The sequence below is a fragment of the Bombus affinis genome, chromosome 7 (assembly GCF_024516045.1).
Source record: "Bombus affinis isolate iyBomAffi1 chromosome 7, iyBomAffi1.2, whole genome shotgun sequence".
Classification (NCBI taxonomy): domain Eukaryota; kingdom Metazoa; phylum Arthropoda; class Insecta; order Hymenoptera; family Apidae; genus Bombus; species Bombus affinis.
Genome location: NC_066350.1, coordinates 9693259 through 9715750, shown reverse-complemented (window position 1 = coordinate 9715750; position 22492 = coordinate 9693259). Strand labels below are relative to the sequence as shown.

Genomic DNA, 22492 nt, shown 5'->3' with positions numbered 1-22492 from the left:
CGATATTATCGACGGTATACAACTAGCGTTCGCAACTTCCCATACTGGTCGTTTGTCATTTTCCGTAAAATCGGTTGGAATCTCGAGCCGGACAGACACCGGAATCAATGCTGTTAACCCAAGATAATTCTCCCGACTTACGTGTCAAGGTATCGCGCGTGAATAACGTTAACAGATCCGTCATTCTGCGGGAAATCGATTCAGACTGCGACTGTAACGAATACGCGTTCCGACGAATCGATGTTTTGACAAACGAATCATCTGGGTTTCCTCGCACGAAGGAAGTGCTATTGATGAAGTTTCACAAGTTTCAGGCCACGAGTTACCCTCGTCGATAAATGTTCGCGAACGATGATAACTAAAAATCGGGTTTGAAAAAGAAGATATTTTTCTACAAATATCAAACCATTATTAGCTTGGTTATATTGTTCGATAATAAATTACGACATTATAAAACTAATTGTTTTTTCCTAATAAAATTTGGAAATGTTACATCCGACACTCGTAAGATATTCATAACAGATTTCTGCGAGTGAGTTACCGTATCGCGATAAGAATCTTACGATCGTTTAGACGCGTCCATCGCAATGACAGTTTATCGTAACCATAGCCTTATTTGCGTTTACGAAACGACCAAGGTTTGCTACTAGGCCAGACGTTGTTGTTCGCTCCTCTAAAATTAGAAGATCGCAGAAGAAACGGGAGTCGAGTCGAAGCGAGGGGTCTGCTCTGAATCTTTTTACGTCTTCCCTCTGGGTACGGGAGAGAGTGAGAGAGAGAGAGAGAGAGAGAGAGAGAGAGAGAGAAAGAAAAGAAAAGACCGGTGGGCGTTAAAACGTTATTAAACACCGCTCGCGTTCCACACGCGTAATCGTAGCAGTAAATCGCGGCTCCGAGTTAAATCGAGTATCCTCGAGATAACGGGGAGTCGATGGACCGAGAACAGCTTCGTAAGACCGGTGTTGGGCTTTCCAGATCGCTCTTAATGACTTTAATGTCCCGTGGGGGAACGACCAGGAATCCCGGAAACGCGTTTCCGCTCTCTTACCCTCTTCCACCACTTCTAGTCGCTTTCTCTCACGCGGCTTCCAACTTTTGGATTTCCAAGACTCTCTAGACGAGATGGAGGCAAAGAGTTGGTAGCATGATTCTTTCCTCACCCCTTTCCCTTTGCTTACTACATTATTCAAATCTGTCGCGAGAAGAATGCCGGGGTGAATTTTAAGGGGGCGAAGCAAGTCGAAGACCGGCCAACATTCCTCGTTTCGTTCTCTCGTCTTTTCTGATTTCGCAAGGATTGCCCGTCGTCGACTCGTTCGTTTCGCGATCTTCCACCGATCCTCGTCGATCGTAAATTTGTTTTCGTGTGGCTGCACCATTTGTCGACAGCCATATCCTGTAATCCATAATCGATAGCTTTGTCACGTTCCTATCAACGCAGCTGCAAGGTATTCGCAGTACGCGAGTTATCGTGACGCTATCTGTGGCGCCGTATCGCTAATTAAATTACTAATTAAGCGTCTCTACGAGCAATTAAGCCGTGGCGATCGTTGCTTCCGAATGGGCGGCGCGGTGTCTAGTTTCGCTCGCTCTTTCTAGACTCTTACGCCTTATCCTTTCTCATCTGCGAACCTTGCTTGCATAATTTAGTTTATAAACCGAGCAGCTGTTTGAACGAATTTTCTAGTCCGTTGAACTATTACGAAACTCTTATTTTCGAGCGCCGTTTACAATTATCTGTTCGAACGTTGCCAATACTACAGAGGCTACAACTTCTAACGTAGTTTACTCAATTTACTATGTTGTCACGAAGCGTGCGCTACACCAGAGAATTTACGTTCATCTATCAGCGTAATTCAAAGATATCCTGGATGAAAGAACGATAAGGCAATAAAGTGTTTCGATGTGACGATTGGCACACGTTCGATTTTCCGCTGGTTACTGTAATAGCCTAAGATGGATAGCTATATACACGTAACAACGTTATCTGGCTGTCGATCGGCCCGCACGCAACTTCCCGGCAGACGCTCGAAATTAAAATTTATTTCACGCTGTTCGCGATAATTCAACAGGAAGCTCTGGTTAACTGGTCGCTGGAAGTTACCGCGTAGAGTACGTCAGGCGGAACCCGCGTGCATTTTTTCCTTAGGATACGTTGGCGCCCACGAGGGCGCCATCGGCGTCGTTAATTACTCGATCGCTTAGAGTATTCGACTAGTTGCGGCCTGTTCCACAGTTATCGGCTGGAAAACTACTTTGTTGGGGGGAGGAGGGTGGTAACAAGGGCTGCGTGCGTGACCGCGATACACGCGCGCGGTCACACGCGGGTATCGTCGCGTAACCCGCTGGTATTTAGCGTAATTTATGAAACCGCCTCCGACGGGTTCTCCGGTTCGTTTCGACCGTAGCGGGACGGCGGGGGTGGTGGGCCGTTTGCGAGGGTGGAGCGACGCTGGCTAAAATACACACGAACACAACGGTACACTACGGGTCACACACGGCCACACACAAAGAGAGCAACTCTGGCTTTCACGGCAGGGGTGGTATGACGGAATCAATACCGGTGTGTGAGAGGGTGGGATAATGCGGTGGCTTGACGAGAGTTGTAGCTACTAAGGGAGAAAGGAAAGAGACAGAGGGGATGGAGAGGCAAGAGGGACGCAGAGGTGGAAGTAGAGGAGGTGGAGGAGCAGGCGGAGAAGCCGATGAGAAGGACGGGTGGCGGGGGTGGGCCAGAAGGAAGAAACGGCGGAACGAAGGAGGCAAAGGGTGGCAGAGAGGGCGAGCTAGAAAGAGAGGAGCGAAGTCGAGAACTAGCCGAGGATATAAACAATGGGCTGGTAACCCACGTTCGGTGGTACACGTTGCTGGAAAATTACCTACGATACCGGATAATGCAGAGAAAGAAGAGTGGTAGAGCTGCCGCGCGGTGGTAACCACCTTCTGCGATCGGTGCAGCCATTCTTCTCGGCTTTTACCTCTCTTTTCCTTCCTATTTCTCTCTTCCTCGCTCTTTTATCTTTATTGGCAAGTAATAATCACGAGCATTATGGCGGCGCACGGTCCATTTTTGCGCGACCTCTCCGGCTCGTTGGCTATCGCTCGCGACCGCGGAGGGAATACGCGACAACCAATGGTGGAACATCAGAAAGGGACGAACGAACGTTGTTCGTAATTCGAGCGTTAAACGGCAGGCTATTCGAGGCATTAATTTCGGCGGCGGGGAAAGAAATTACGCGGAAGACCGCGAGATTACAGCGAGCGAATAGATTTTCGCCATCGGCTCTCGCCGATCGATCTTTTTATAATTTCCTCGTTCCTTTCCCTTCTTCCCTCTATACGCGACGCGCGAGATTTCTCCCTTGGTCGGTGTCCAGCTATTTTTCTTCCTTGTGGGAGGCAACGATAATAATCGCATTACGCCGGCCGTACTCCGTTTTATGTACAGCCCTCGTGGCCGCATATTAAAGGGGAGTTCGTCCTAAATACGTTAATTTCGCGGCGAAATTATTTGGCTCGTGGTATACACATCCCGTTTCTCTTCTCTCGACGAGACTAAAAAAAAAAAGAAAAAAAATAAAAAGATAGAAAAAAAAGATACCGCCGGGACTATAATTGCAACGGCAATACCATTGTCCTAATGCATGCTTGCACACCGTATACAAATAATTCCCCGTTCCCGAGGGGGAAAACTCTTTCCGCGCTTTTCCATCTCTTTATTTCCTGCGGCGGTTCATCGGCGTGCAATCTCGTTTCTTTTTCCTCCGGTTCGTTATAAAGCTTGGTAATCCAACGATATCTTAGTTTCTTCGTTCTCTCGTTCCTTTTTTTCACCCCTTCTTTTCTCTATCCGCCAAGTTACAGAGGATGGTTACAGAGGCTGCGCTTAGTAATAGCTCGTCCTTTCTCTCCTTCTTTCGTCCTCTTTTTCGTTTCCTCTCTATTCATCGGTTTGTTCTTCCGGATCGGTGGATCGATTCACGCTGCATTCGCCTCGTCTTCGACCCAAATAGTTTGGTACATCGGTGGTGGCCGTTGCTCGAACCCCTTTCCTCGGTATGCGCGTCCCGTTCGATGGGAACCCGATGGGAGGTCGAGGGCTAGAATGCTAGGGGGTTAATTAATTGCACCCTTGGCACGAGACCACCGTTCGAATTTAGTCGTAGTACCCGCTTAACCTCCCTAATGTCCACCGTGAATTTCGGTAATTTCCCGGATACACGCGCCCCTTTCGTTTAACTACCCTGTTTCTTCTCGCGCTTCGTACCACGCGTTCTTCTTTTCCGTCCCTTCTTTTTCTATCCTCTCGATTATTTCCCCTCGTTTTATCGTATTACGCCGATTAATCTATCGCCAGAGAGACTCGTTGGTGTAAAAAGATTCACAGAGATGCGAAGTATTACACATATACGAGGTAGAAAAACAATGTATAAAGTAAGAGAGTGAGGCGGGTACAAAGATCAAGGCGAGGCGCACAAGCTTGTAAACGTGTAAGCGTGACAACTGATAAGAAAAGATTAGAAGATGCACGAGCATAACGACGATTTTTCGTAATGGCTGTTTGTCGTTGATTCGATCGCGTATCCACTGTTTCAACATCGACAAACTCGGCACCATCGTCTCCTTCGTGGTTTTAGCTTCCCGACGTTTCAACGATGTTCCCTCTGTCCGAGAGCCAATCGATTCCACGCCAATCTCGCCGTCCAATACCATTGCCTCGGTGTTGGTGGTCGAGGAAGGTTAGCTACTAGTCGCTAGAATCGGTGCAGCTCGCTTACTCGTTGGTAAAGGCGTGCAAGACATCGCGAGTCAATGCACTCGCACCGCGCGCGCGGTGGGACAAAGATCGAACGAGAAAGCGACTCTCGCGATAGACCGTTCGCGTGAATGTACGACGATTTCAGACAGTTACACGAAGAGCAGGTAAACGGGAGGGGTTGAAGAAGCTGCTGTCAATGTTGCTTTAACAACCGATGCCCGACACAAAAGCCACGAGAGGTCCGTTAACGAAGCAAGAGACCGCGACCTACGGCGACGCCGTGACTCACTTGCAAAGGCAAACGCGATGTATGTTCAAATTCAAACACGATGGCAGAATCTCTCTTTCTCTCTCTCTCTCTCTCTCTCTCTCTCTCTCTCTCTCTCTCTCTTTCTCTCCCTCTCTGTTATGGCCCTCTACATATATAAACTGCCTCGATCGAAATTGTAATTTCACCGAGCTGGCGCCGGCGCCGCCGCCATCAGTCAATACCGAGTACCAAATCGATCACTGCCGTTGGTCAATTCCGATGACTGCGTTCCACAACAGGGTGTATTCCGTGTTTGGTATCCATCAAACGCGATACATAATGATTTCGATTGTTGGTTCGTCCACGTGACCGACGAAATGGCTAAGTGTGTCAAGTTTGCTCGCGTCCTACAGTATCGATCGACCTACTGACACGCGATCATCGCGAGAAGAAAAGAATATGTTTCGCGGCCATCTCTGCAAGGAGACGCCAGGACCTCGAATGGGACTTGCCGTCGAAAGGGGAAACAGGAGGCGCGAAAGAGAAACGCAGAAAAAAAAGAATAGAGGAGAAAGAACAGAACGCCGTATGAAACCGCGTTACAAATAATTAGCAAGCGAGCGTAGCGCGTCGCGGAAGTGCACGTTAGCCCATTAGTTCCGGAGACTGATTCCTGTTACTTAACGTTCTCGTTAGGGCAGGGCTTCCTTGGTTACCATCGGGGCCCGATGTTAGGTAACTAGATTCGTTCGTACGTCCATCATCCTAGCGGGCTGGTCGTTTATCAGCGACAGATAGACAGGAAATTGTCCGTGCAATCGTCGAAATGTCGATCCAGAGACGAAAGGGGAGAGACGCGCGAGGTATCGTATCCTATCGTATCGTATGGTTGTCGCTGGAGCGTAAAAATAAACGTGGTCGCGCGTCGAGCGAACGAAGGAGAACGCGTGTGTTCGAGCGCGGCTGTTTGCGGGCCGCAGAGAGTCGATTCGCTTTATTGGCCGGGTATCGGGGCGAATTATAAAGTATGTCATTGTACGTTGCCGTGGTGGAAGCCGATGCAAAGGATGTGAATGACTCTATTTCGGTCGTACACGAGACCCGAAGAGAGCGTTGCGCCGCTATAAATACGAAGGGAAGTGTGCGCGTGATCGGTCCCGGCGTAATTTCGCCGTCCCTCGTCCTCTTCGGGTTTAGTTATGGATGTCTGGCGTCTAGGGGTTACGCAAGGATACCGGGGCAGAAAGATTTCGAGAGGACCGAAGGAGGGCGGCGCGCGAGGTTAACGGAGAATAGAAACGAACTCCGGCGAGGGTCGGGACGAAGGAGGAGACGTAACAGGAGAGACGAGAATGGTGAAGGAGAGAGGAAGGATAAGAAGAGCGATAGACTGGATGAAAAACGAGGAGAAAAGCGAGGAGAGGAAGGGAAAGAGCGAAGAATCGTGTCTGTGCGCGGTTGGAAAAGGGGGGACGGTTGGAAGTGGCGAAGAGGTCTGGCGACGCTCGCAGCGGGAGAGGATGGAACGAGTTAACAGGGATGGGGGAAAAAAAGGACGAAGGACGTCGTGAGAGAGGAGAGAACGTCGGCCGGTCATGGACCGACGCGAGGGGCGGATGGAGGCGCGCACCAACGAAGCTGTCGCTGCTGTAGGTGGAGGAGCGAGCGAGCGAGCGAACTGGTGTCGTTGACGAGACCGGCGTAGGAAAGAGGGATGAAAAATAATCGTGGATGAGCGAAGCGTCGCCGATGGATGGAGACGCTTACTTTTCATCCTGGCATTACCGTGATTAGTAAACTCCGCTACTCGGTTGCGTTCTGTCGTTCGTAATTTTTTTTCGGGAATTAAGCCGGCTACGGCTGCGATGAAAACGAGATGTCGGCTGGCAAATATTTAATCTTTTAATGCTAGCGCGAACGTGCGAACCGAACCGAAGGAAAGAAACGGCTCGTTTCGAACTTTCCGTTCGTCTGTGCGTTAACCGAGAAGCGTGGATCAACGAAGAATCAGCGAGAACGGCGTTACAAGTTGGTGAACTTAACTAGAAGCTAATTAATTTCACGATTCGATCGAACACGATCCCGTTGATTTCAAGCCCGTTGGTCGATCGTTTGCTTCTCCCTGGCTCGTTGGATTCCCGAGACTCGTCGTTATCGTCCCGATCGGCGATAAGAGTGCGTGATTTGCGATTACTCGGCTACGATCGCACCACGCGAGCGCCTTGCGCCTCTGGTTCGATGAAAGGCCGCAGTTAAAGTCACGGACGCTGCCGGTGGCAAGAGTTTGCACCACTTTAGCAGCAACCGTACGGTGGCATAATGATGAGTGGCCCGTTTGTTTCTCTTGGTCCATGATTACCGACCTTGTAGGATCCCTCGTATGTTTTACGTTCGACGCAACCGAGTGATTTATCTGTCCGCCTATAGGCGGTTTCGTAGTTGGGATCGCGAGCACCGAGCCCATGTCCTATTCATAATCTTTTCGTAGTTTTCATCGGCCGGCTTGTACCAGTGCTGCTCGTGCCTCTACGATTGGACTTCGAACAAGTCCGACTACGAAAAAACCCGATATCCTCGACAATAGCGTCGCGTCACGTTTCCTGCCTCGTTCGTTTAATTAGTCGTCCCGATGTTTCCCCCGGGAGGATAGCGAGACAGACCTTCGAAAGTTAGAGAGGGAGCGCGAAAAAGTTAATCAAAACGTACGTCGTCGTCGTCGTGTCTTTCCTTCTGGTCGACGACACTTTGGGGGGGAAAAAGAAGGAAGAACAGGAAAAAATATAGTTCGTCTCGTTTAAAAGATTCACTCGTATTACGTAACTTATCTATCATCGGTTCATGGTGTTTATCGACACGAATTAAATTGATCCTGAGATCGAAGCCCGATCGACTTTTTTCGATGGCGCTTCTCGCGTGAGCGTAGGAGTCGCTTGTACGTAGGTGTGCATAGTAACAGGTGGTACTAGTAGCCCCACACGAACGTAATGCAGTTTGATGACGTGCATCGAGCTCTCGCTCTCTATGGAAGTGTTTGAGAAGCTTGTCCCGCGTATCGAGATGTCTCCAAGTGCTATCACGACGGAGGGTCATTGCGAGAAGATCCTCTCCCAAGGTGATCCCGTCCAAACACCGGATTTCAGACGGGTCCTTATTGGATCCTCCTGGTGTCGGCGTCGTGGAACAGACGTAAATCGCGCGCGGAATGTCCTCGCCACTCGATAACGAACTTACTATCGTAACGCGCATCTGTGTTTATCGACGGCTCTATTTATTCGTTCAACGGTGAAATATTTGTTCAGCAAGGGGAGAAAAGAGCTGGAACGATACGAGCATAGCTAAAATTCCATCAGAGGAAAAAATCATGTTCGTTTAAACTGGACGCATCGGCAGTGATATCGGGAGAAACGAAGGTTTTAAAGCGTGGAAATTTATTCGCCGCAGAACACTGTGGCCGATGGTTGGCGGTGAGCAGGATTTCAACGGAACGCGTTCATTTCATTTCGGGGAAACAAATGGAAACGTCTGGACGATGTTGGCCAGACGTTCCGCTATCGGGAATAGCGTGTCGGGCGTCAGCAAATAGCCCCAAAGCGTTCGTCGCGCTTTCTCCCCTCCGATCGCGTTTTTACATTTCGTCCTTCTCTCTCGCCACCGGTCGAATTTGATTACTTCTGGACGCGTGACAGGTAATACCTTCATGGCCCGTTCCCATGAAATCCCAGCCAGGTCTAAATATCTGTCGGTTATTTTTCTAAGCGTTTTTCAATGTTACAACAACCGAGAACGGATAAAAAGAATGCGAAAAGCTTTCGAACAAGGTAGTGCCGCGTTCCGCTCGTTCAAACCGCGCGTTAGATATTTCGCATCGTCGTCGATTTAAACATTTTTCCGCCAACGTACGTGTACGTGCAGTCGTGTTTGTACGATTTTCAGGAGTTTGCAATCCTGGCACGGACCTTTCGATACGTCTACGCGTTTTCCGTTTTCGTTTCCGCCAGCGAATTGCGAAACCGAGGTGAAGAGCGCGCGCCACTTGCAATTGAATTTGCACCTCGTTACGAGAGAAAAAGATATTTGTGGTGGATGCGCGATTAACTCGACGAGCTCCGAAGGATGGATGTATGGATGGAGCTTGATCGAAGTGAGAGAAATGAAGAGGAAAAACGAGTGGAAAGAGAAAAGGTGGACGAATAGTGGTTGCTTATGTTCGCGAGTCGGTCCTCGACGAGCTTAGAGAGACACAGTCGTCGGTCGCTTAATGCGAATTTCACATGCATAGAAGAAAAGGGTGACCCGTAAAGGTTGGGCAAGGGGGTGAGCGAAGCGGACGGGAACCGCAGGAAGCGATGCCAGGCACGTAGCATTTTAAAATGGAAAAGAGGCGAGGAGAGCCGTATTGCGCGGACGACGGTGTTTCGTCCTTGGCGCGCGTAAAAGCTCTATTCGTGTACCCTTTTTTCCATAGCCTCTCTTGTTCTCTTTTCTTCCCGCCGTTTTTCTTTCCCTCGTTCTCCACCCTTGCCTGGTTGGCTCGTAGTCGTCGCTCGTTCTCTCCACCCATTCTTTCGATTGTACCGCGTTTTCGTTCTTTCGGGATGCGCGAAAGAGAAGAGCAAACAACGCGTACAAACCGTGGCGTTTTTAATATCGCGCAGCAACGGGACCGACCGAGCGTCATAAGCTTGCAGATAAATTCGAGCTCGCGGAATATCGAGTCGAATCCGGCGAGCGATCGTCGTCGCGAGCCTCTTCGATCTTCTCGTCGCTGGGCTGATCGTGTCGCGTGTGGAACGCGATCCTCGTTTCGAGGGAAGGTGGGAACGAGACTCGACAAGGAGAAGAGAGGGCCCGGCGAGGCAGTAAATTTCTTCGCCAAAGTATATCGCCCGCGACGCCTATCCCCCGCCATATAAATTTCCCCGTCTAATCCCGCAAAAACCAAGGCGAAATGGCGTCGACCGCGAAACAAGCAGCCGACTTCCAAAGGGTTAAAAGGGAGAGAATCGAAGCTCGACCGGTCGTGTTTTCCTGCCACTTCTTACCTACGTTCTGGCGCACACATACACCTGTGCTTTCTTCGTGTTCCTCGCCCGGTGTATACGAAGCCGAGCGTTGCTTCGCGACTTCGATCCGAAGCTTACCGCTAATAAAACGCTAATTAACGCTTCGCTTCGACGAACGCGCGCCGCCGCCACCGGATCGAACGGTTTGCGAGCTTCGCCTCGGGACCTTGGACTCTCAAGGGCCGCTGATTAATTACCGGTATATAACTCGGTTCGTCCTTCTACCGCGAGTTTCAGAGATGATCGCGATCGATCGGCTGCGTTCAACGACGTAAAAATCCAACTGGTTTATCTACAACAACCGTTAGCAACGTGATACGACGTACGGTTCCTCTTTCGCGATCGTACGTTGACTTAAATTTATATAGCGGACGTTTGTAGACGAAATTTTTACGTTCTCGACTGTTAGTCGTAATTAGAACGCGAAGTTTCCCGAACGAGGTGGTCGAGTCGTTCGACGCTTCCTTTCGAGCTAATTTCGATGCGACTTTCTCGAAACGATCCGCTCTATTGGCTTTTCATTCTGTTGCTCTGTGTTCCCTCGTCCCCCGATATTAGCGACGATGATCGAGCACTGAAATTTATCCGCGCGTGATTGTCAATGCGCGCTGAATACACAGATACGACGTTCGAGCTTCGACGAGATCCCTCTATTCGAGACGTCGAGCTCGACGATTCACGCGGAGACGGGCAGATCGAACGACACGGAAGCGTCGGAGCGGAAATCCGAAAGAAGGGTGTTTCAACGATGAAACGAAACGTGGTTTGGTGGGAACGGGATGAGACGATTTGCGTTCGAACCTCTGTGCTCGAGCCGATCGTAACGATACCTATACGTATACCGTGGTTTTAAATTCGCGAGACGAGCGAAACGAGAAAGATTCTGTGTTTGGAAATAAAAGGAAAATCAGTCCATGATGATTCTACGAGCAACGTACGTACGATACACGAAAATCGTTTCGCGGTTACGCTGAAACGAAATGGTACCACGGACGATGTGGGAAAAGTGACGTAATCTTTGCTTCGGATTAGATCCGACGAAACGAAGATTCCGCCGCCTACAATCTACGTACTACTATCATGGCGTGTGTATTATTTCGCGGTGGAACGGAGTTTTCGACCGAGGAGAGCAGCTGTCAGATGGAAGCAGCCGACTGGAAAGAGAATTTCTGAGAGAGGCGAACGGAGCCAGTAGTCGGTTTGAACCGTCGGCAAACTGCATCTATGCGAGCCCCGGGAGTATCTTTGTTGCTCGTTGAAAGCGGCCGTGCTCGAGTAGCACACCGGCAGGAAGAAGGGGCGTACGTGGCTCGCGTAACCTCAAACGAGACATCCACCTGCCTCGTTGAAATCTTTGCGGTTTTTTCCTTGCCCCTCGGTGTGCTTGGGACAGGGAGCCGTCCCAGGCTCTTTCAAACCCTTGGAAGTTGGTAACTTTTCCAGTTTATATCGGCTCTCCGGTTGGTTAATTACAAATGGAAGAGATTAATTAGATAGCCAGGTACTTTCTGTTATTTTGTTTGTTGATTATGCTGCCGCTTCAGGGTTACACGATATAGCTGTCAGCTACAGAGAAATTGTACGATATTAAAGGGGTATTTTGCTTGGTTCGCAATTTCGTTACCACTTCACTGGTTACGTTCACCCAACTTCCATTTCGACCGCGAAACTATTCTCGCGTTACGACGCTTCTAGAGATACTTAACGGTACTCGACTAATCCGACGTTTCTATTTAAACTCACCGGCAATCGACTCGATTGCCGTTTTCGATTGGAGTTTATTCGATCCTCCGGTTGAAAACAGAAACCAGCGTCCCGTTTCGAATATAAACCCGATGAAGAGACTCGCGACTCGATTTACCGTATATCATTTCCCTCGTCATTTTATTACTTGTGTCGATCCCATCGCGAGCATTGTCCGCCCGGTAATGACACGCGATTCTCATCGCTATTTATTTCCCGTGGCGTGGCCACCGATCGGCGGATCCATTAGCCGGTTCTCGCTTCTCCGCTGCGATTCCAGACAGAAATTTCCATCGTTTGACCGCAACGGTGGCGTTTGTTCCATCGTAAACGTCCTTCGACGCGCGTTTCTCCTGCGGTTTCAGCGAGCACCGCAAAGGATGACATTTTACTCGTTACGTACGCTTTTCTTCCTTCCCCTCGTCCGGCTTCGTCGACTCGGCCGTGTCCGCTTACGCTTGCATGTATGCGTACGCAGTGGCTGGCACGAAGGTAAAGGATACAGAAGCAGGTCGTTTAAAATCCCTCTTCATCCGTCGTGGTATCGCAACTCCGACGATATTTCATCCCTAGCGGTATCGAGGCAGCCGTTGCAAGCATAATATCAAAGGGAAGCTGGAAAGCTCGAAAGAACGAAACGACTCCGGTCGAAAATCCTCCCGAGCAAGAAACTCCTCTTCTCGCGCATCGGTCGTCTGGATTTTCCGGCCAACTATCTATCCGCCCTTTGACCTCTCGTATCCCTGCCTGCTATTTCCGATGCGGCATTTCGTCGGTTACTGCTTGAAGGTCTTCTTCGGGGCTACAAGCAACAGCTTGTTTTTCTTTCTACGTACACCGGCTGTTTTTCCGTAATTATGGTAGAAATTATAGCGTTGTAGGAAGAAGAAGGTGCTTGCACGAAGGATAACGGCTCGATAACGTGGAATAAATTCTCTTACACGAGATTTCGTTCTCGAGAAAATTGCTTTCGAATATCATTCGGGTGCTCCTGTGTGGTAAATGACTCGATAATATGGGGTAAATTTTCTTCTGCGATGTTTCGTTTGCGGGGAAATTCGTTTTGGATATTATTCGATTAATTAATTATGTCAATTACAAACGCGCATTTAATTATGTCAATTACGAACAACGTTAACATTACGGATAATTATTCTCGTTACGTAATCGGTCTTATTCAATTTTTAGAATTCGTGTTAGTGACAACAGAAATTATGTGAAATGTTATTCGTAGCGTCGAATGCAAAACTGTAAATTTAATTGCCGCGCATATTTGAGTATTCACGACCAGTTTCCTGGAAAACAGGGCGTTATCCCAACAAATTCTTCTCCGATTCTATCGCACTATAATTACCAGGACGTTCCGTGTAATTGATTTTCGACGTGGAAAATCACGTGCAAAACCATCAACCGTCTTAACGTTTTCATCGTTCGTTTCTCGTTCCCTTTAGAAAGTAGACGTTCGTGATGTAGATTCTGTTGGCACAGACAAATACGTCAGTGAATAGACCGACAAGCAGTAATTAAGAATCGACTTTACGGTATCAACACTCTAAATTCCTTCATGGACAATCGCGCAACGACGACGAAGCGGATTGGACAGTTTCGTCTGAATTTCCTCCGACGTAAGGAGCTTAACTCGGACGACCCGGTTTTTCCGGCCTTCGATGAAGGAACACCTATTCCGTCGTTCCTTTGTGCCACTCGGAATTCTTTGTCGCTGTAATAGAGGTAGTTGGTTCAAGAAGAGACCACGACGTCGAAAAGCTATTTGCAAATGTCCAGCAACGACGTTTCATCGTCTTCGTGCCTCTGTCGTGCTTCTACAATCTCTCGTAAATAAGCTCGACGAAGTTCGATGAAAATTTGTGGAGAGAAAGTCGACTCTGTTCGGAGTTCCCGCGCGTAATTTATAGAGACATCGTGGCGCGCGATACGGTTGCCAGTCGCGAAGGCAATATAGATGCCTCCGGGGTAATTTCTGTCGCGTTGAACTCCGGCCATGCCGAGCCACCGGCAAGATTGATAACTCTCCGGTAGATTCGCTGGCCTGGTCGGAACCATAGCCGACAAGAAATCGTACTTGGACGACGTTGTGGCGTGCTTTCTTTTCTTGGCGCGTCGCTAGATTCTTTCGTTTCTTACCGAATCTTAAGACAGTGGTGTAAATATCGCGACAAAAGATGGAGTCGAATATTTTTCCTATCTTTTCCTGCTTCCTCGTTTCCTCTTCTTTTCCAAGTAGGTAAGGACAATATCGTTGAAATATGGACAGAGATAGCAAGCCGTTGGAAGAAAGTTCCATTTGCCAGTAGTTTGAGCGAGGCAACAAAAACCAGCTGAAAATAAATCAAACAAATAAGTTTTTCAAACGTGTTAAATTTCATTGTCAACTGGTATCTCTAATAATAAATTCCTGCACTTTTGAACTGCGTCTATCTTTCTCTTAGCTAATAAACACGGTTTCGATATTGCAGCTACCCTCGAGCGACAGCATATTGCCGATATTGCAATTTCTTTAAACGTCAGGCTATCGTAAAATATAGATGGACAAAAGATAATGACGGATATTCTTGGAATTCCTTTTTGAAGTGGCAACGTTAAAAAATCTCCATTCGATGATGTAAATTGATTGGAAAGAAATCATAGATGAAATATTTCAACGCAACGTTGTTCCTTAAAACGAAGTAAGAGATACCGTTGTACTCGATAGTTTTGCAGATTAGTCGAATATGACAATACGATTCGATTATCGTAGCTATTATCTTGCAGCGCGCTCATACATAATCGATGGAAAGCTAAAGCCACGCTAATAGTATACGGGACCGGTTGCTAATTTCATAGCGTAGGCAAGAAAGCAAATTTTCTCGTCAGAACGCGAGGTAAGCGATCTTTGGCTATGCTTTACACACGTAGGAGCGCGTTATTCGTCGCACGCCGCTTGCCAACTGCCGAGGCTCCATTCTCTCCTCTTTTCTCTCTCCCTCTTTCAATGTTACTCGCTTTGCTCCTATTTTGCTGCCGCATAAGGCGGCCGTTAAATAAAGTTTCACCCTTGCACAGGCAGCCCTCGTCTTTCCTCCTCACCGACTACGCCTTTCTCTCTTGAACGAGATAAAACTACCATATTTTTTATCCTCTTTCGCTCCCAGAAGAAATCTATGCCGTGGCCTTGATTAAAACTCATCGGATATTTTCTTCTTAATCTTCTTGCATCGCTACACATAACTTTTTACGCGTCGATAACGAGTTTCAGGTAACGTTAACTCTTATCCTAGTGGCAAGAATTGCCGGCATCGTCACCGATGCGCCGTGAAAATTTAAGTACAATTTATTGAAAGTACAGATATTATTTCGTAGTAGAGGTGATATGGCAAAAGAGACTGTTGATCATCGAGATTTATCGTTGAAGTTATTTTTTACTCGTTCGTTTTGTAAAGTCAAATTTCACTATGTAAACGCGAGCCTTTCGGATTCCGGTTAGTTATCGAACACGATATTATACACGACATGTTTCATATTATTTATTATTTAACGTACTTGGAAAAGTTTACGATATTAGATAACTATGAATAATTAATGAATTAGAACATTATGATTTCGATCTGAGATGTTTGAAGACGCGTGAATATTTTATTTCTCTATAGGCTATGTGCTATTCAAAAACGTATCGGATCCACACGTTATTCTTGCTTCACTAGTTTGGTTGCGAAATTGTTAATTTACGGTCAATTAAAAGCCAACGAGAAGAATTTGCCGTAAAGCGAGAATTTTCGTTGAATTCGGAGATGGCGAACAGTTTTCGAATACCCAACGACAGATGTCCTTGCTTATTCGCAGTTCACGCTCGTTCACTCGCCGAACAAATCTCGAAAATGGATCAGCCAAGGGATATACACGGTGGCATGGCCGTAAGTGGATCAAAGCGGTATAGTTCGTCCCGTGAATCGCTTTTATCCATTCACAGGAGGAATTTGCACGAACCGAGAACGCGTGCGTGAGCCCGTGTGCGTCCTCGTACGTGTTCGTTGGATTTGTTCTCATACGAGATCGTGCCTCTGCTTGCTCTGTCGCAAGGTATTTAAACGGTTCCATGCGTGCAAAAGGAAGCCGTCGCCTGCGCGTTAAATCACCTCAAAGCTCATCGTCCATCCGAGAACTTGTTCCCTGGAAATCAAGTCGTTTCAAGATCTTGAAACTTGCCTGGGATATTCTTGCCAATTGCACTGGCGCCTCATCGAGATTAGGTTTGCGTGTACATAGTAGCAAGGGACGATAAAAGTATCGATTCTTATGTGTTCTGATTAATATATTTGTATAAAACGTAAAAGTTGGTTTGCAAAAGACGATATTATAATGTCGATATCGTGTGCTGACATTATAGTCAGAAAAGTATGAATATTAATTTTCTAACGGTCCTTTTTTTTTTCTTTTTCTATCGTTAAATGGTACCTCGATGGCGATAAAAAACTAAACTAATGATATTTTAATAGAAATTAGTCAATATTTTTTTGTCATAATTAACAAAGAACCCAGTAATTTAGCCTACAACGAAGCAATAACATCAAAGTCTTCTTTGAAATCGTTCGACTTTGATTAGCAACATTTTTCATTAGAAATAATAATATAAATCAAGACTGGGATATTAAGTGCCTCATGCTGTATATAGAGATCGGTATTTTCCGAAATCATAAATTGCCGAGAGGATTTCATATTTCAAGTTCACCATCTCACCCCGTGATACTTTACCAAGCTTCTTCTCGATTGATCACCGGTTCGCGAAAGAACAGATTTCAAGTCACGTTGCTGATTAATAGATTTCTCTCTCCCACGGTCCGATCGAATATGAAAAATACTGAAGTAAAAGTGGCAAAGTAGATCGTGTAGGGTCTGGTTAGGCAGGGGCTGGTTAGCCAGAAGCAGTGGTTGCGGGAATATTTGCGTCATGGCGCGTCGTTTCTTGTTAACGACGCGGGGCCCGGTCGCGTTACGACCGCGTATATTTCACCGTTTTACGACGTTTTCGGCGATGGTTTTACGGCGCTTCGCGTGTACGATGATCGCGTCGCGATGAACACGAGAACGAGCACGATTAGAGAGAGCTCCTTGGAAAGAGACGAGTTCTTGAGCAAGCAAGCTGACAGAGGATTGAAAAAGGGAGAGAGAGAGAGAGAGAGGGAAAGATATAGGGAGAGAGCAGAGGAAAGACAAAGAGACCAGCGAGGGAAAGAGGTGGCGCGATTGAGCGAGGTCTGGGTGGAAGGGAAGTCCCTGACCTGGTCACCTAAGCGTTCCTCTCTTTCATTCCTCGGCGAGTTTACCTCGCAGTTTCTTGTGGTATTACGTTTATGTCATCTCTGCGCTTGGACCCCTTTTCTGACGCGTAATTAGCCAGACATTAAGACTACCCTAACCTCAGAGATCCTTTTGAAATATCATCTGAAAAAAATTCCAGCCTGTCATTTAACAGACCTATCTATTCAAGATATAGAAAACTAGTAATTTCTTGGTATTCGTATTTAAGAATTGTAGAGATTTCAACACTTATGTTATGTATATATGTGATAACTTCATTTTTGTTGATTTTCTGATTGTTATGCTACTCGGAGGTTAGAAGAAATACTTCGATGTTATACAATTTGAAATGAAAGCGATTTGTCAGGTTCAGTGGTATGAAGAAACATAACGATGTTTTTGAAATATACTCAAATAACAGAAACCTACGTCTAATCTCTGATTAATAATTAATAATTAATTAACGGTGCACTGAATTTTAAAATTGTCACCCTATAAAGCTCAGAAAATATAATTTGTCGTTGTCTCCTTTCTATTATATTCGATCGTGATCTAATTACACAAATATACACTGTAATTGAAGTCTATCGTTTATGTAATATTTTTGCACGTAACAGATTTCGATCCGTAAATGAATAGAAATTAAAGCTTACCAAATTCGACTACCGCGTCGCGTCCAAGTGGATTTTAAAAGACTTTGAAAATATAAATAAATAAATAGGTCGTAGACGCTTCCTTCTCGTAAGTTGTCTCAGTTCGCAATTATTTTCTTGGTTACCTCGTCTCTTCATCGGTCGCTTCTTATCGATCCATTCTTCCTCGTTGGTCGCCTGTACGAGATTCGTTGTCGGTTAAAATCCGGTTGGTGGAAAGGGGGAAGGAAGTAGTGGTAGACTCGCGGCGCGCGTTAGCTCGAATTAATGATTTTCTTCGAAAATTGCACTCTCCGCGAGGTGCACGATGCATCGGAAGCTCGTTAAAGAACCGGCTGGTAGCACACTCGATGCTCGCGCGGCGCTCGGTCAGAAAAAGGGTCCCGGTGTGAACAAGTGTACGTGATTTATAGCGCGCTCATTAATCACGTTAGGTTTCCTCGGCCCACTCCGCCTCCTTATTAAACCACGATTTCATCTCATTGTCCGTAAAGACAAAGGCAGAGACGCGGTGGATCATAAACGCGTACAGAAGCTGCCTGTCTGTTATATTGTATACGTCTATGCAGTACAATGTAACCGGTGCGCGCACCGGTCGAACACGAATTTCTCCTCTCTCCGGTACCGTCGTAAACTTGCCAGCCACTGTTACGCCGCATTAATTATTATTGCTTGTATATAGTATATACATGCCGAGTTTCCGTATACACGCGGTTCGCACAGTTTTGCCGGGAGACACGGAGGATCGTTCAAACGGATTAATCTTGTGGATGTCGTACGATCATCTGGTCCTTTCTAGCTCGATACTTTTTCCTTCCTATTCACAACGACTGCGTGACGAGAGAATATAATTACGACCCGTATGATCGAACGTAGTAGCATCGTCGATCAACTTTCGTAATTTAATGTACAGACAAAACATTTAAACAAACAGAAACTTTATGGTGATATCATGTACTATTTTTATCCCTTTCGTCCGAAGTAGAGTTTTACTCTGCATGGAATCAAATGTAAATTAGTTTCGTAGCACTTAACTTCTTAACCCCTTCCAGGGATTAACAGGCAATTGACATTTCTTCCTAACTGATTCATACTCGATGAACTACTTTCGGAATCCTCGCGTATTCGCATAGAAGTCATATAATAATAATAATAATAATAATAAGATTGTATTAAGCGCCTCGTATATTTATATTTAATATATAATATGTGACATTTTTCTTTTTGTTCAACGACGCGCCTCGTTTCGTCCACGATCGTTTAACCTTTCGAACAATTATTACCAGAAAATGTCCGATGCTAATAATTGGAATGTTTGTGATTTCAGGTGAGTCCAGACGCCCGAGACAGTACGACGCAGCAAATTCAATCGAAACTAGGCAACTATTCTCTGGTGAAGCATCTTCTGGACGAGCCGAAACGGCTGATCGGCATCGAGGGTGTACCGCCGAGCCCTGCTCCGCCTTCGGCCGCGTGCATTCGACTGAGTTCCAGTTCGGTTGGCGCAAATTCCAGGAGCTCGCCCTCCTCTCAGGAATTCAAGAAACCCGGAGGACCGAGGACCGATGCTGGTGGTTCGTCCTCGTCGACTTCGGCGTCGTCCTCGTCGACGAGTCATCAACGCGGCGGTTTCGTGAAACCGGCCGATGGAAAGCCGCCGTATGGAGGCCGGGGTAGTTACCCCGGCCAGCCGGTGAAGCACGGGGGTAACAGCAACGATCATCGGAGCCACGGTTTATTACCCGCCAAAGGGCCGCCCACGAATTCACCCGGGAACGGTACGCTCTTTGGCAATTCGAATATCGGGAATTCCAGCGGCAGCAGGCTTCACTCTGTCGGCAGCAGACTGTCCAGGTTACCTCTCGATAACGTGAGTATCGATTTCCATTGTTTCGTGGCCATCGCCGCCTCCTCCGCTTCTTCCTCCGCTTCCATAGCTTCCCGTTCACTTTCTCTCTCTCCCTCTCTCTTTCCTCTGTACCACGCTCTCGTCCTTCTGCTCGTTCTTGTTTACACGAGTAAAATGTCGTCGTTGCACAAGGATACGTCTACGTATTGCATTATGTGTGTTTTCTTCGGCGTTTTCTTCTCTAATCGCTTTATCAACGCTCGTTAATCAGCTATTTTATCTCGTGCTTCCCTTTCTATTTATCACTGAACGAATCCGGAATGCGAATCGGCGGGTAGGTAACTGAATCGGGGTGGTTGCGGTTGCACTTGTTGCACGATTAGTATTCATCGAATACTGGAGCTGCTCGTTAAAACGTTTATGATCGTGGATAACAACAAGGATTTATTTGTGGTAGTATAGCGCAGAGGCCGTTTAGTCGACAAGATTTTTCTCTCCTCTGTTGCGAGTCTGTGCTTCCAGTAACTGTAATTTTGAGTTCACGTCCCAGTTGCATATTCATTGACGACAGTTCATATCATTTTACGTGTTCGAAGAGCCAGTCGAGAATCTTCGCGTAGAATCATAATGCAAAAAAGTTGTTTCCATTATCGATCTTTGAGCAAGAGATCAAACATTCTTCGGACATTAATCGGTGCGAAGCAATCATAAAGAGGTTATTATCGATTCTTGCTTTCCACCCGTCTTGCTGTCGAAACGTTCTCAATCTCGGTATTCGATGAAAGCTTCGCGGCGACAGGTTCGTTGACGGGAAACGAATTGCTTTTCAATAGAAATATCGCTGGAGGAATACACGCGATAGGGAGAAGGGTACAACCCGGAGAAATGGGAAGAAGGGGGCGAGTTTGGTCGAGCCCTATTACGCGTGACTCCTCGAGGTGCAAATTTCATTCAGATTGACTATCGATCGAGTCTTCTCCGATCCGGTCTGCACCGTGTTTCTATCGTTTTCTCTGTTCGAGCACGCCGGAAGTACCACTCCTCTCTTCCCTGCTCTACTTATACAATTAGAGTTAGCCGGAGAAGCACCGGCGTTTTCTCTTCGCTCTGCCATAGTCGAGATAATTGATTCCCCTATTGGTCCTTCGTTTTTCCCCCATTCTTTCCTTTTATCCGGTCGTTCTCGTTTTCATCCGCGAAATTAGCTTGGAATTACACGTGACATTCGAGAGAAGTGGGAAGCGAAGACAGAAATAAACTACCGGTCATTAGTATTAAGACACGAGTTACATTTCTTGGAAAATTACCAAGAAATTTACTTTATTTAACGTTTTGTATTATAAGACGTGTACGAGCCTCTTAAAAGTCAAGCCGACCAACTTCGATTATTCTCAATTTCTTAGTTTTGTTACGTAAGTATACCTACTATTAATATTCGATTCTTATGCAACGAATGACTTGCTTCCGTAAACTCATTTATCGCGAGAAGATCAATTTGTACTGTATATCAGCGAGTGTCTCGCAATAATTTGTCGTCCATCATTGGTATCAATGAACTCGACAACTTACAGATTAAAAATTTCTTTGTTACAGTTTCATAGGTTTCGTGTCAGACACCTCGCGATTTGTAAAATTTTCTGCTAAAACCTCGCTTGTTTTAGCGCCGATCGTATTGTTCCGCAGGACAATTTGTCGATAATACCATCGGTAAATTATTATTAGTAACTCGTAAAATTTCGCTAACGATATTTGTTATGTCGCGTAAGACATCTGCACTCCATCCCTCATTGTCTGACAGCCAACGATCCACTTATCGTCATTCCGACCCTCAATGAACCAAAGAGGACCCATCGTAAAACATCCACTTACTAACTTCATTGTTTCAACACATATTTGTCAATTAATCTGTTTGTCCTGAAGGATTTTCTAATCCTAGAAATGTTTTCAGTTTATGGCTGGCTTTTAGAAAGGTCCTTAGATTTGTTATTCGCTCTTAAAAGTTACGGAGAAAATAGGTAGCGACCTAATGGAATAAGCGAATATTTATCTAACGGAAAATCCGTGATATTTTCCCTTAAACAACGACACTCATTGGCAACATTAGTAGGAGGTTTTCTTCCCCTCTCATCACTCTTTAACCTTGACTAGAACCAATGGCCATCGCAGATCGGTTACCCTCAGTTTACTAAGGAGAAGTGTGAGCAAGAAATCCGCTTTCTTCGTTCAAAAAGCCACACTCACACCGAGCTTTCCTCCGTAATTGCATGAGAGTGGAGCATGAGTATATTCCACGTCTGCTACATCAAGAAAGTCACCTCCGTCTTATATTCAATTGTAAGAGCCTTGCTCTAGTACGAAAGAATATTGTGTACATATATCGGTGCTTCACACGTCAAAGTATGGTCTACGACATTTCTATCGCGCGTGAAAATGTAACAGTTGCCAAGGTAAACGATATCCAATCATTTTACGAATTTTTCTTCGTTTTTTTTTTTTTTTCGATTCGTCAGCACCCTCTTCCGCAATTTTTCGTATTTCATCCCCTATTTGCGACTATCCCGTTTCCTTGGATTCACCGTCGCCGTGTCCTCCGGCTAATAGTCAGCAGACTCTATCCCTTCTCGCTCCGTTTCTCCGCCATCATTTTTAGCCATCCAGGTCCACGGATTTTCTCCATTGTCTCCGCGTTTTCCTCTCAGCAATGACTACTCGACGACTCGTTCTCCGCTCGTAATGGGTGTACGCGCCGCGCGTCCTGGCCGCTCTTCTCAACGTCTTTTTTCCGCGAGAGAGTGTTGATTAATGATCGCTCGAGAGCTCGTGATAAATCGCGGGAACAACTCCATGAGAGTTTCACGGCGCGGCTGCGGGCGAGCGGCC

At 46.6% G+C, this 22492-nt stretch overlaps 1 protein-coding gene across 15 annotated transcripts in view; it reads left to right on the top strand.

Moving 5' to 3' along the window:
• LOC126918311 (AF4/FMR2 family member lilli) overlaps positions 1 to 22492 on the top strand; it is a 169130-nt gene that overhangs the window by 78922 nt on the left and 67716 nt on the right. For all 15 annotated transcript variants that reach the window (XM_050726027.1, XM_050726032.1, XM_050726031.1 and 12 more), the window contains one exon: positions 19091 to 19633. In XM_050726027.1, coding sequence (XP_050581984.1) covers positions 19091 to 19633 — 543 coding nt within the window. The remainder of the gene's footprint in view (positions 1 to 19090; positions 19634 to 22492) is intronic.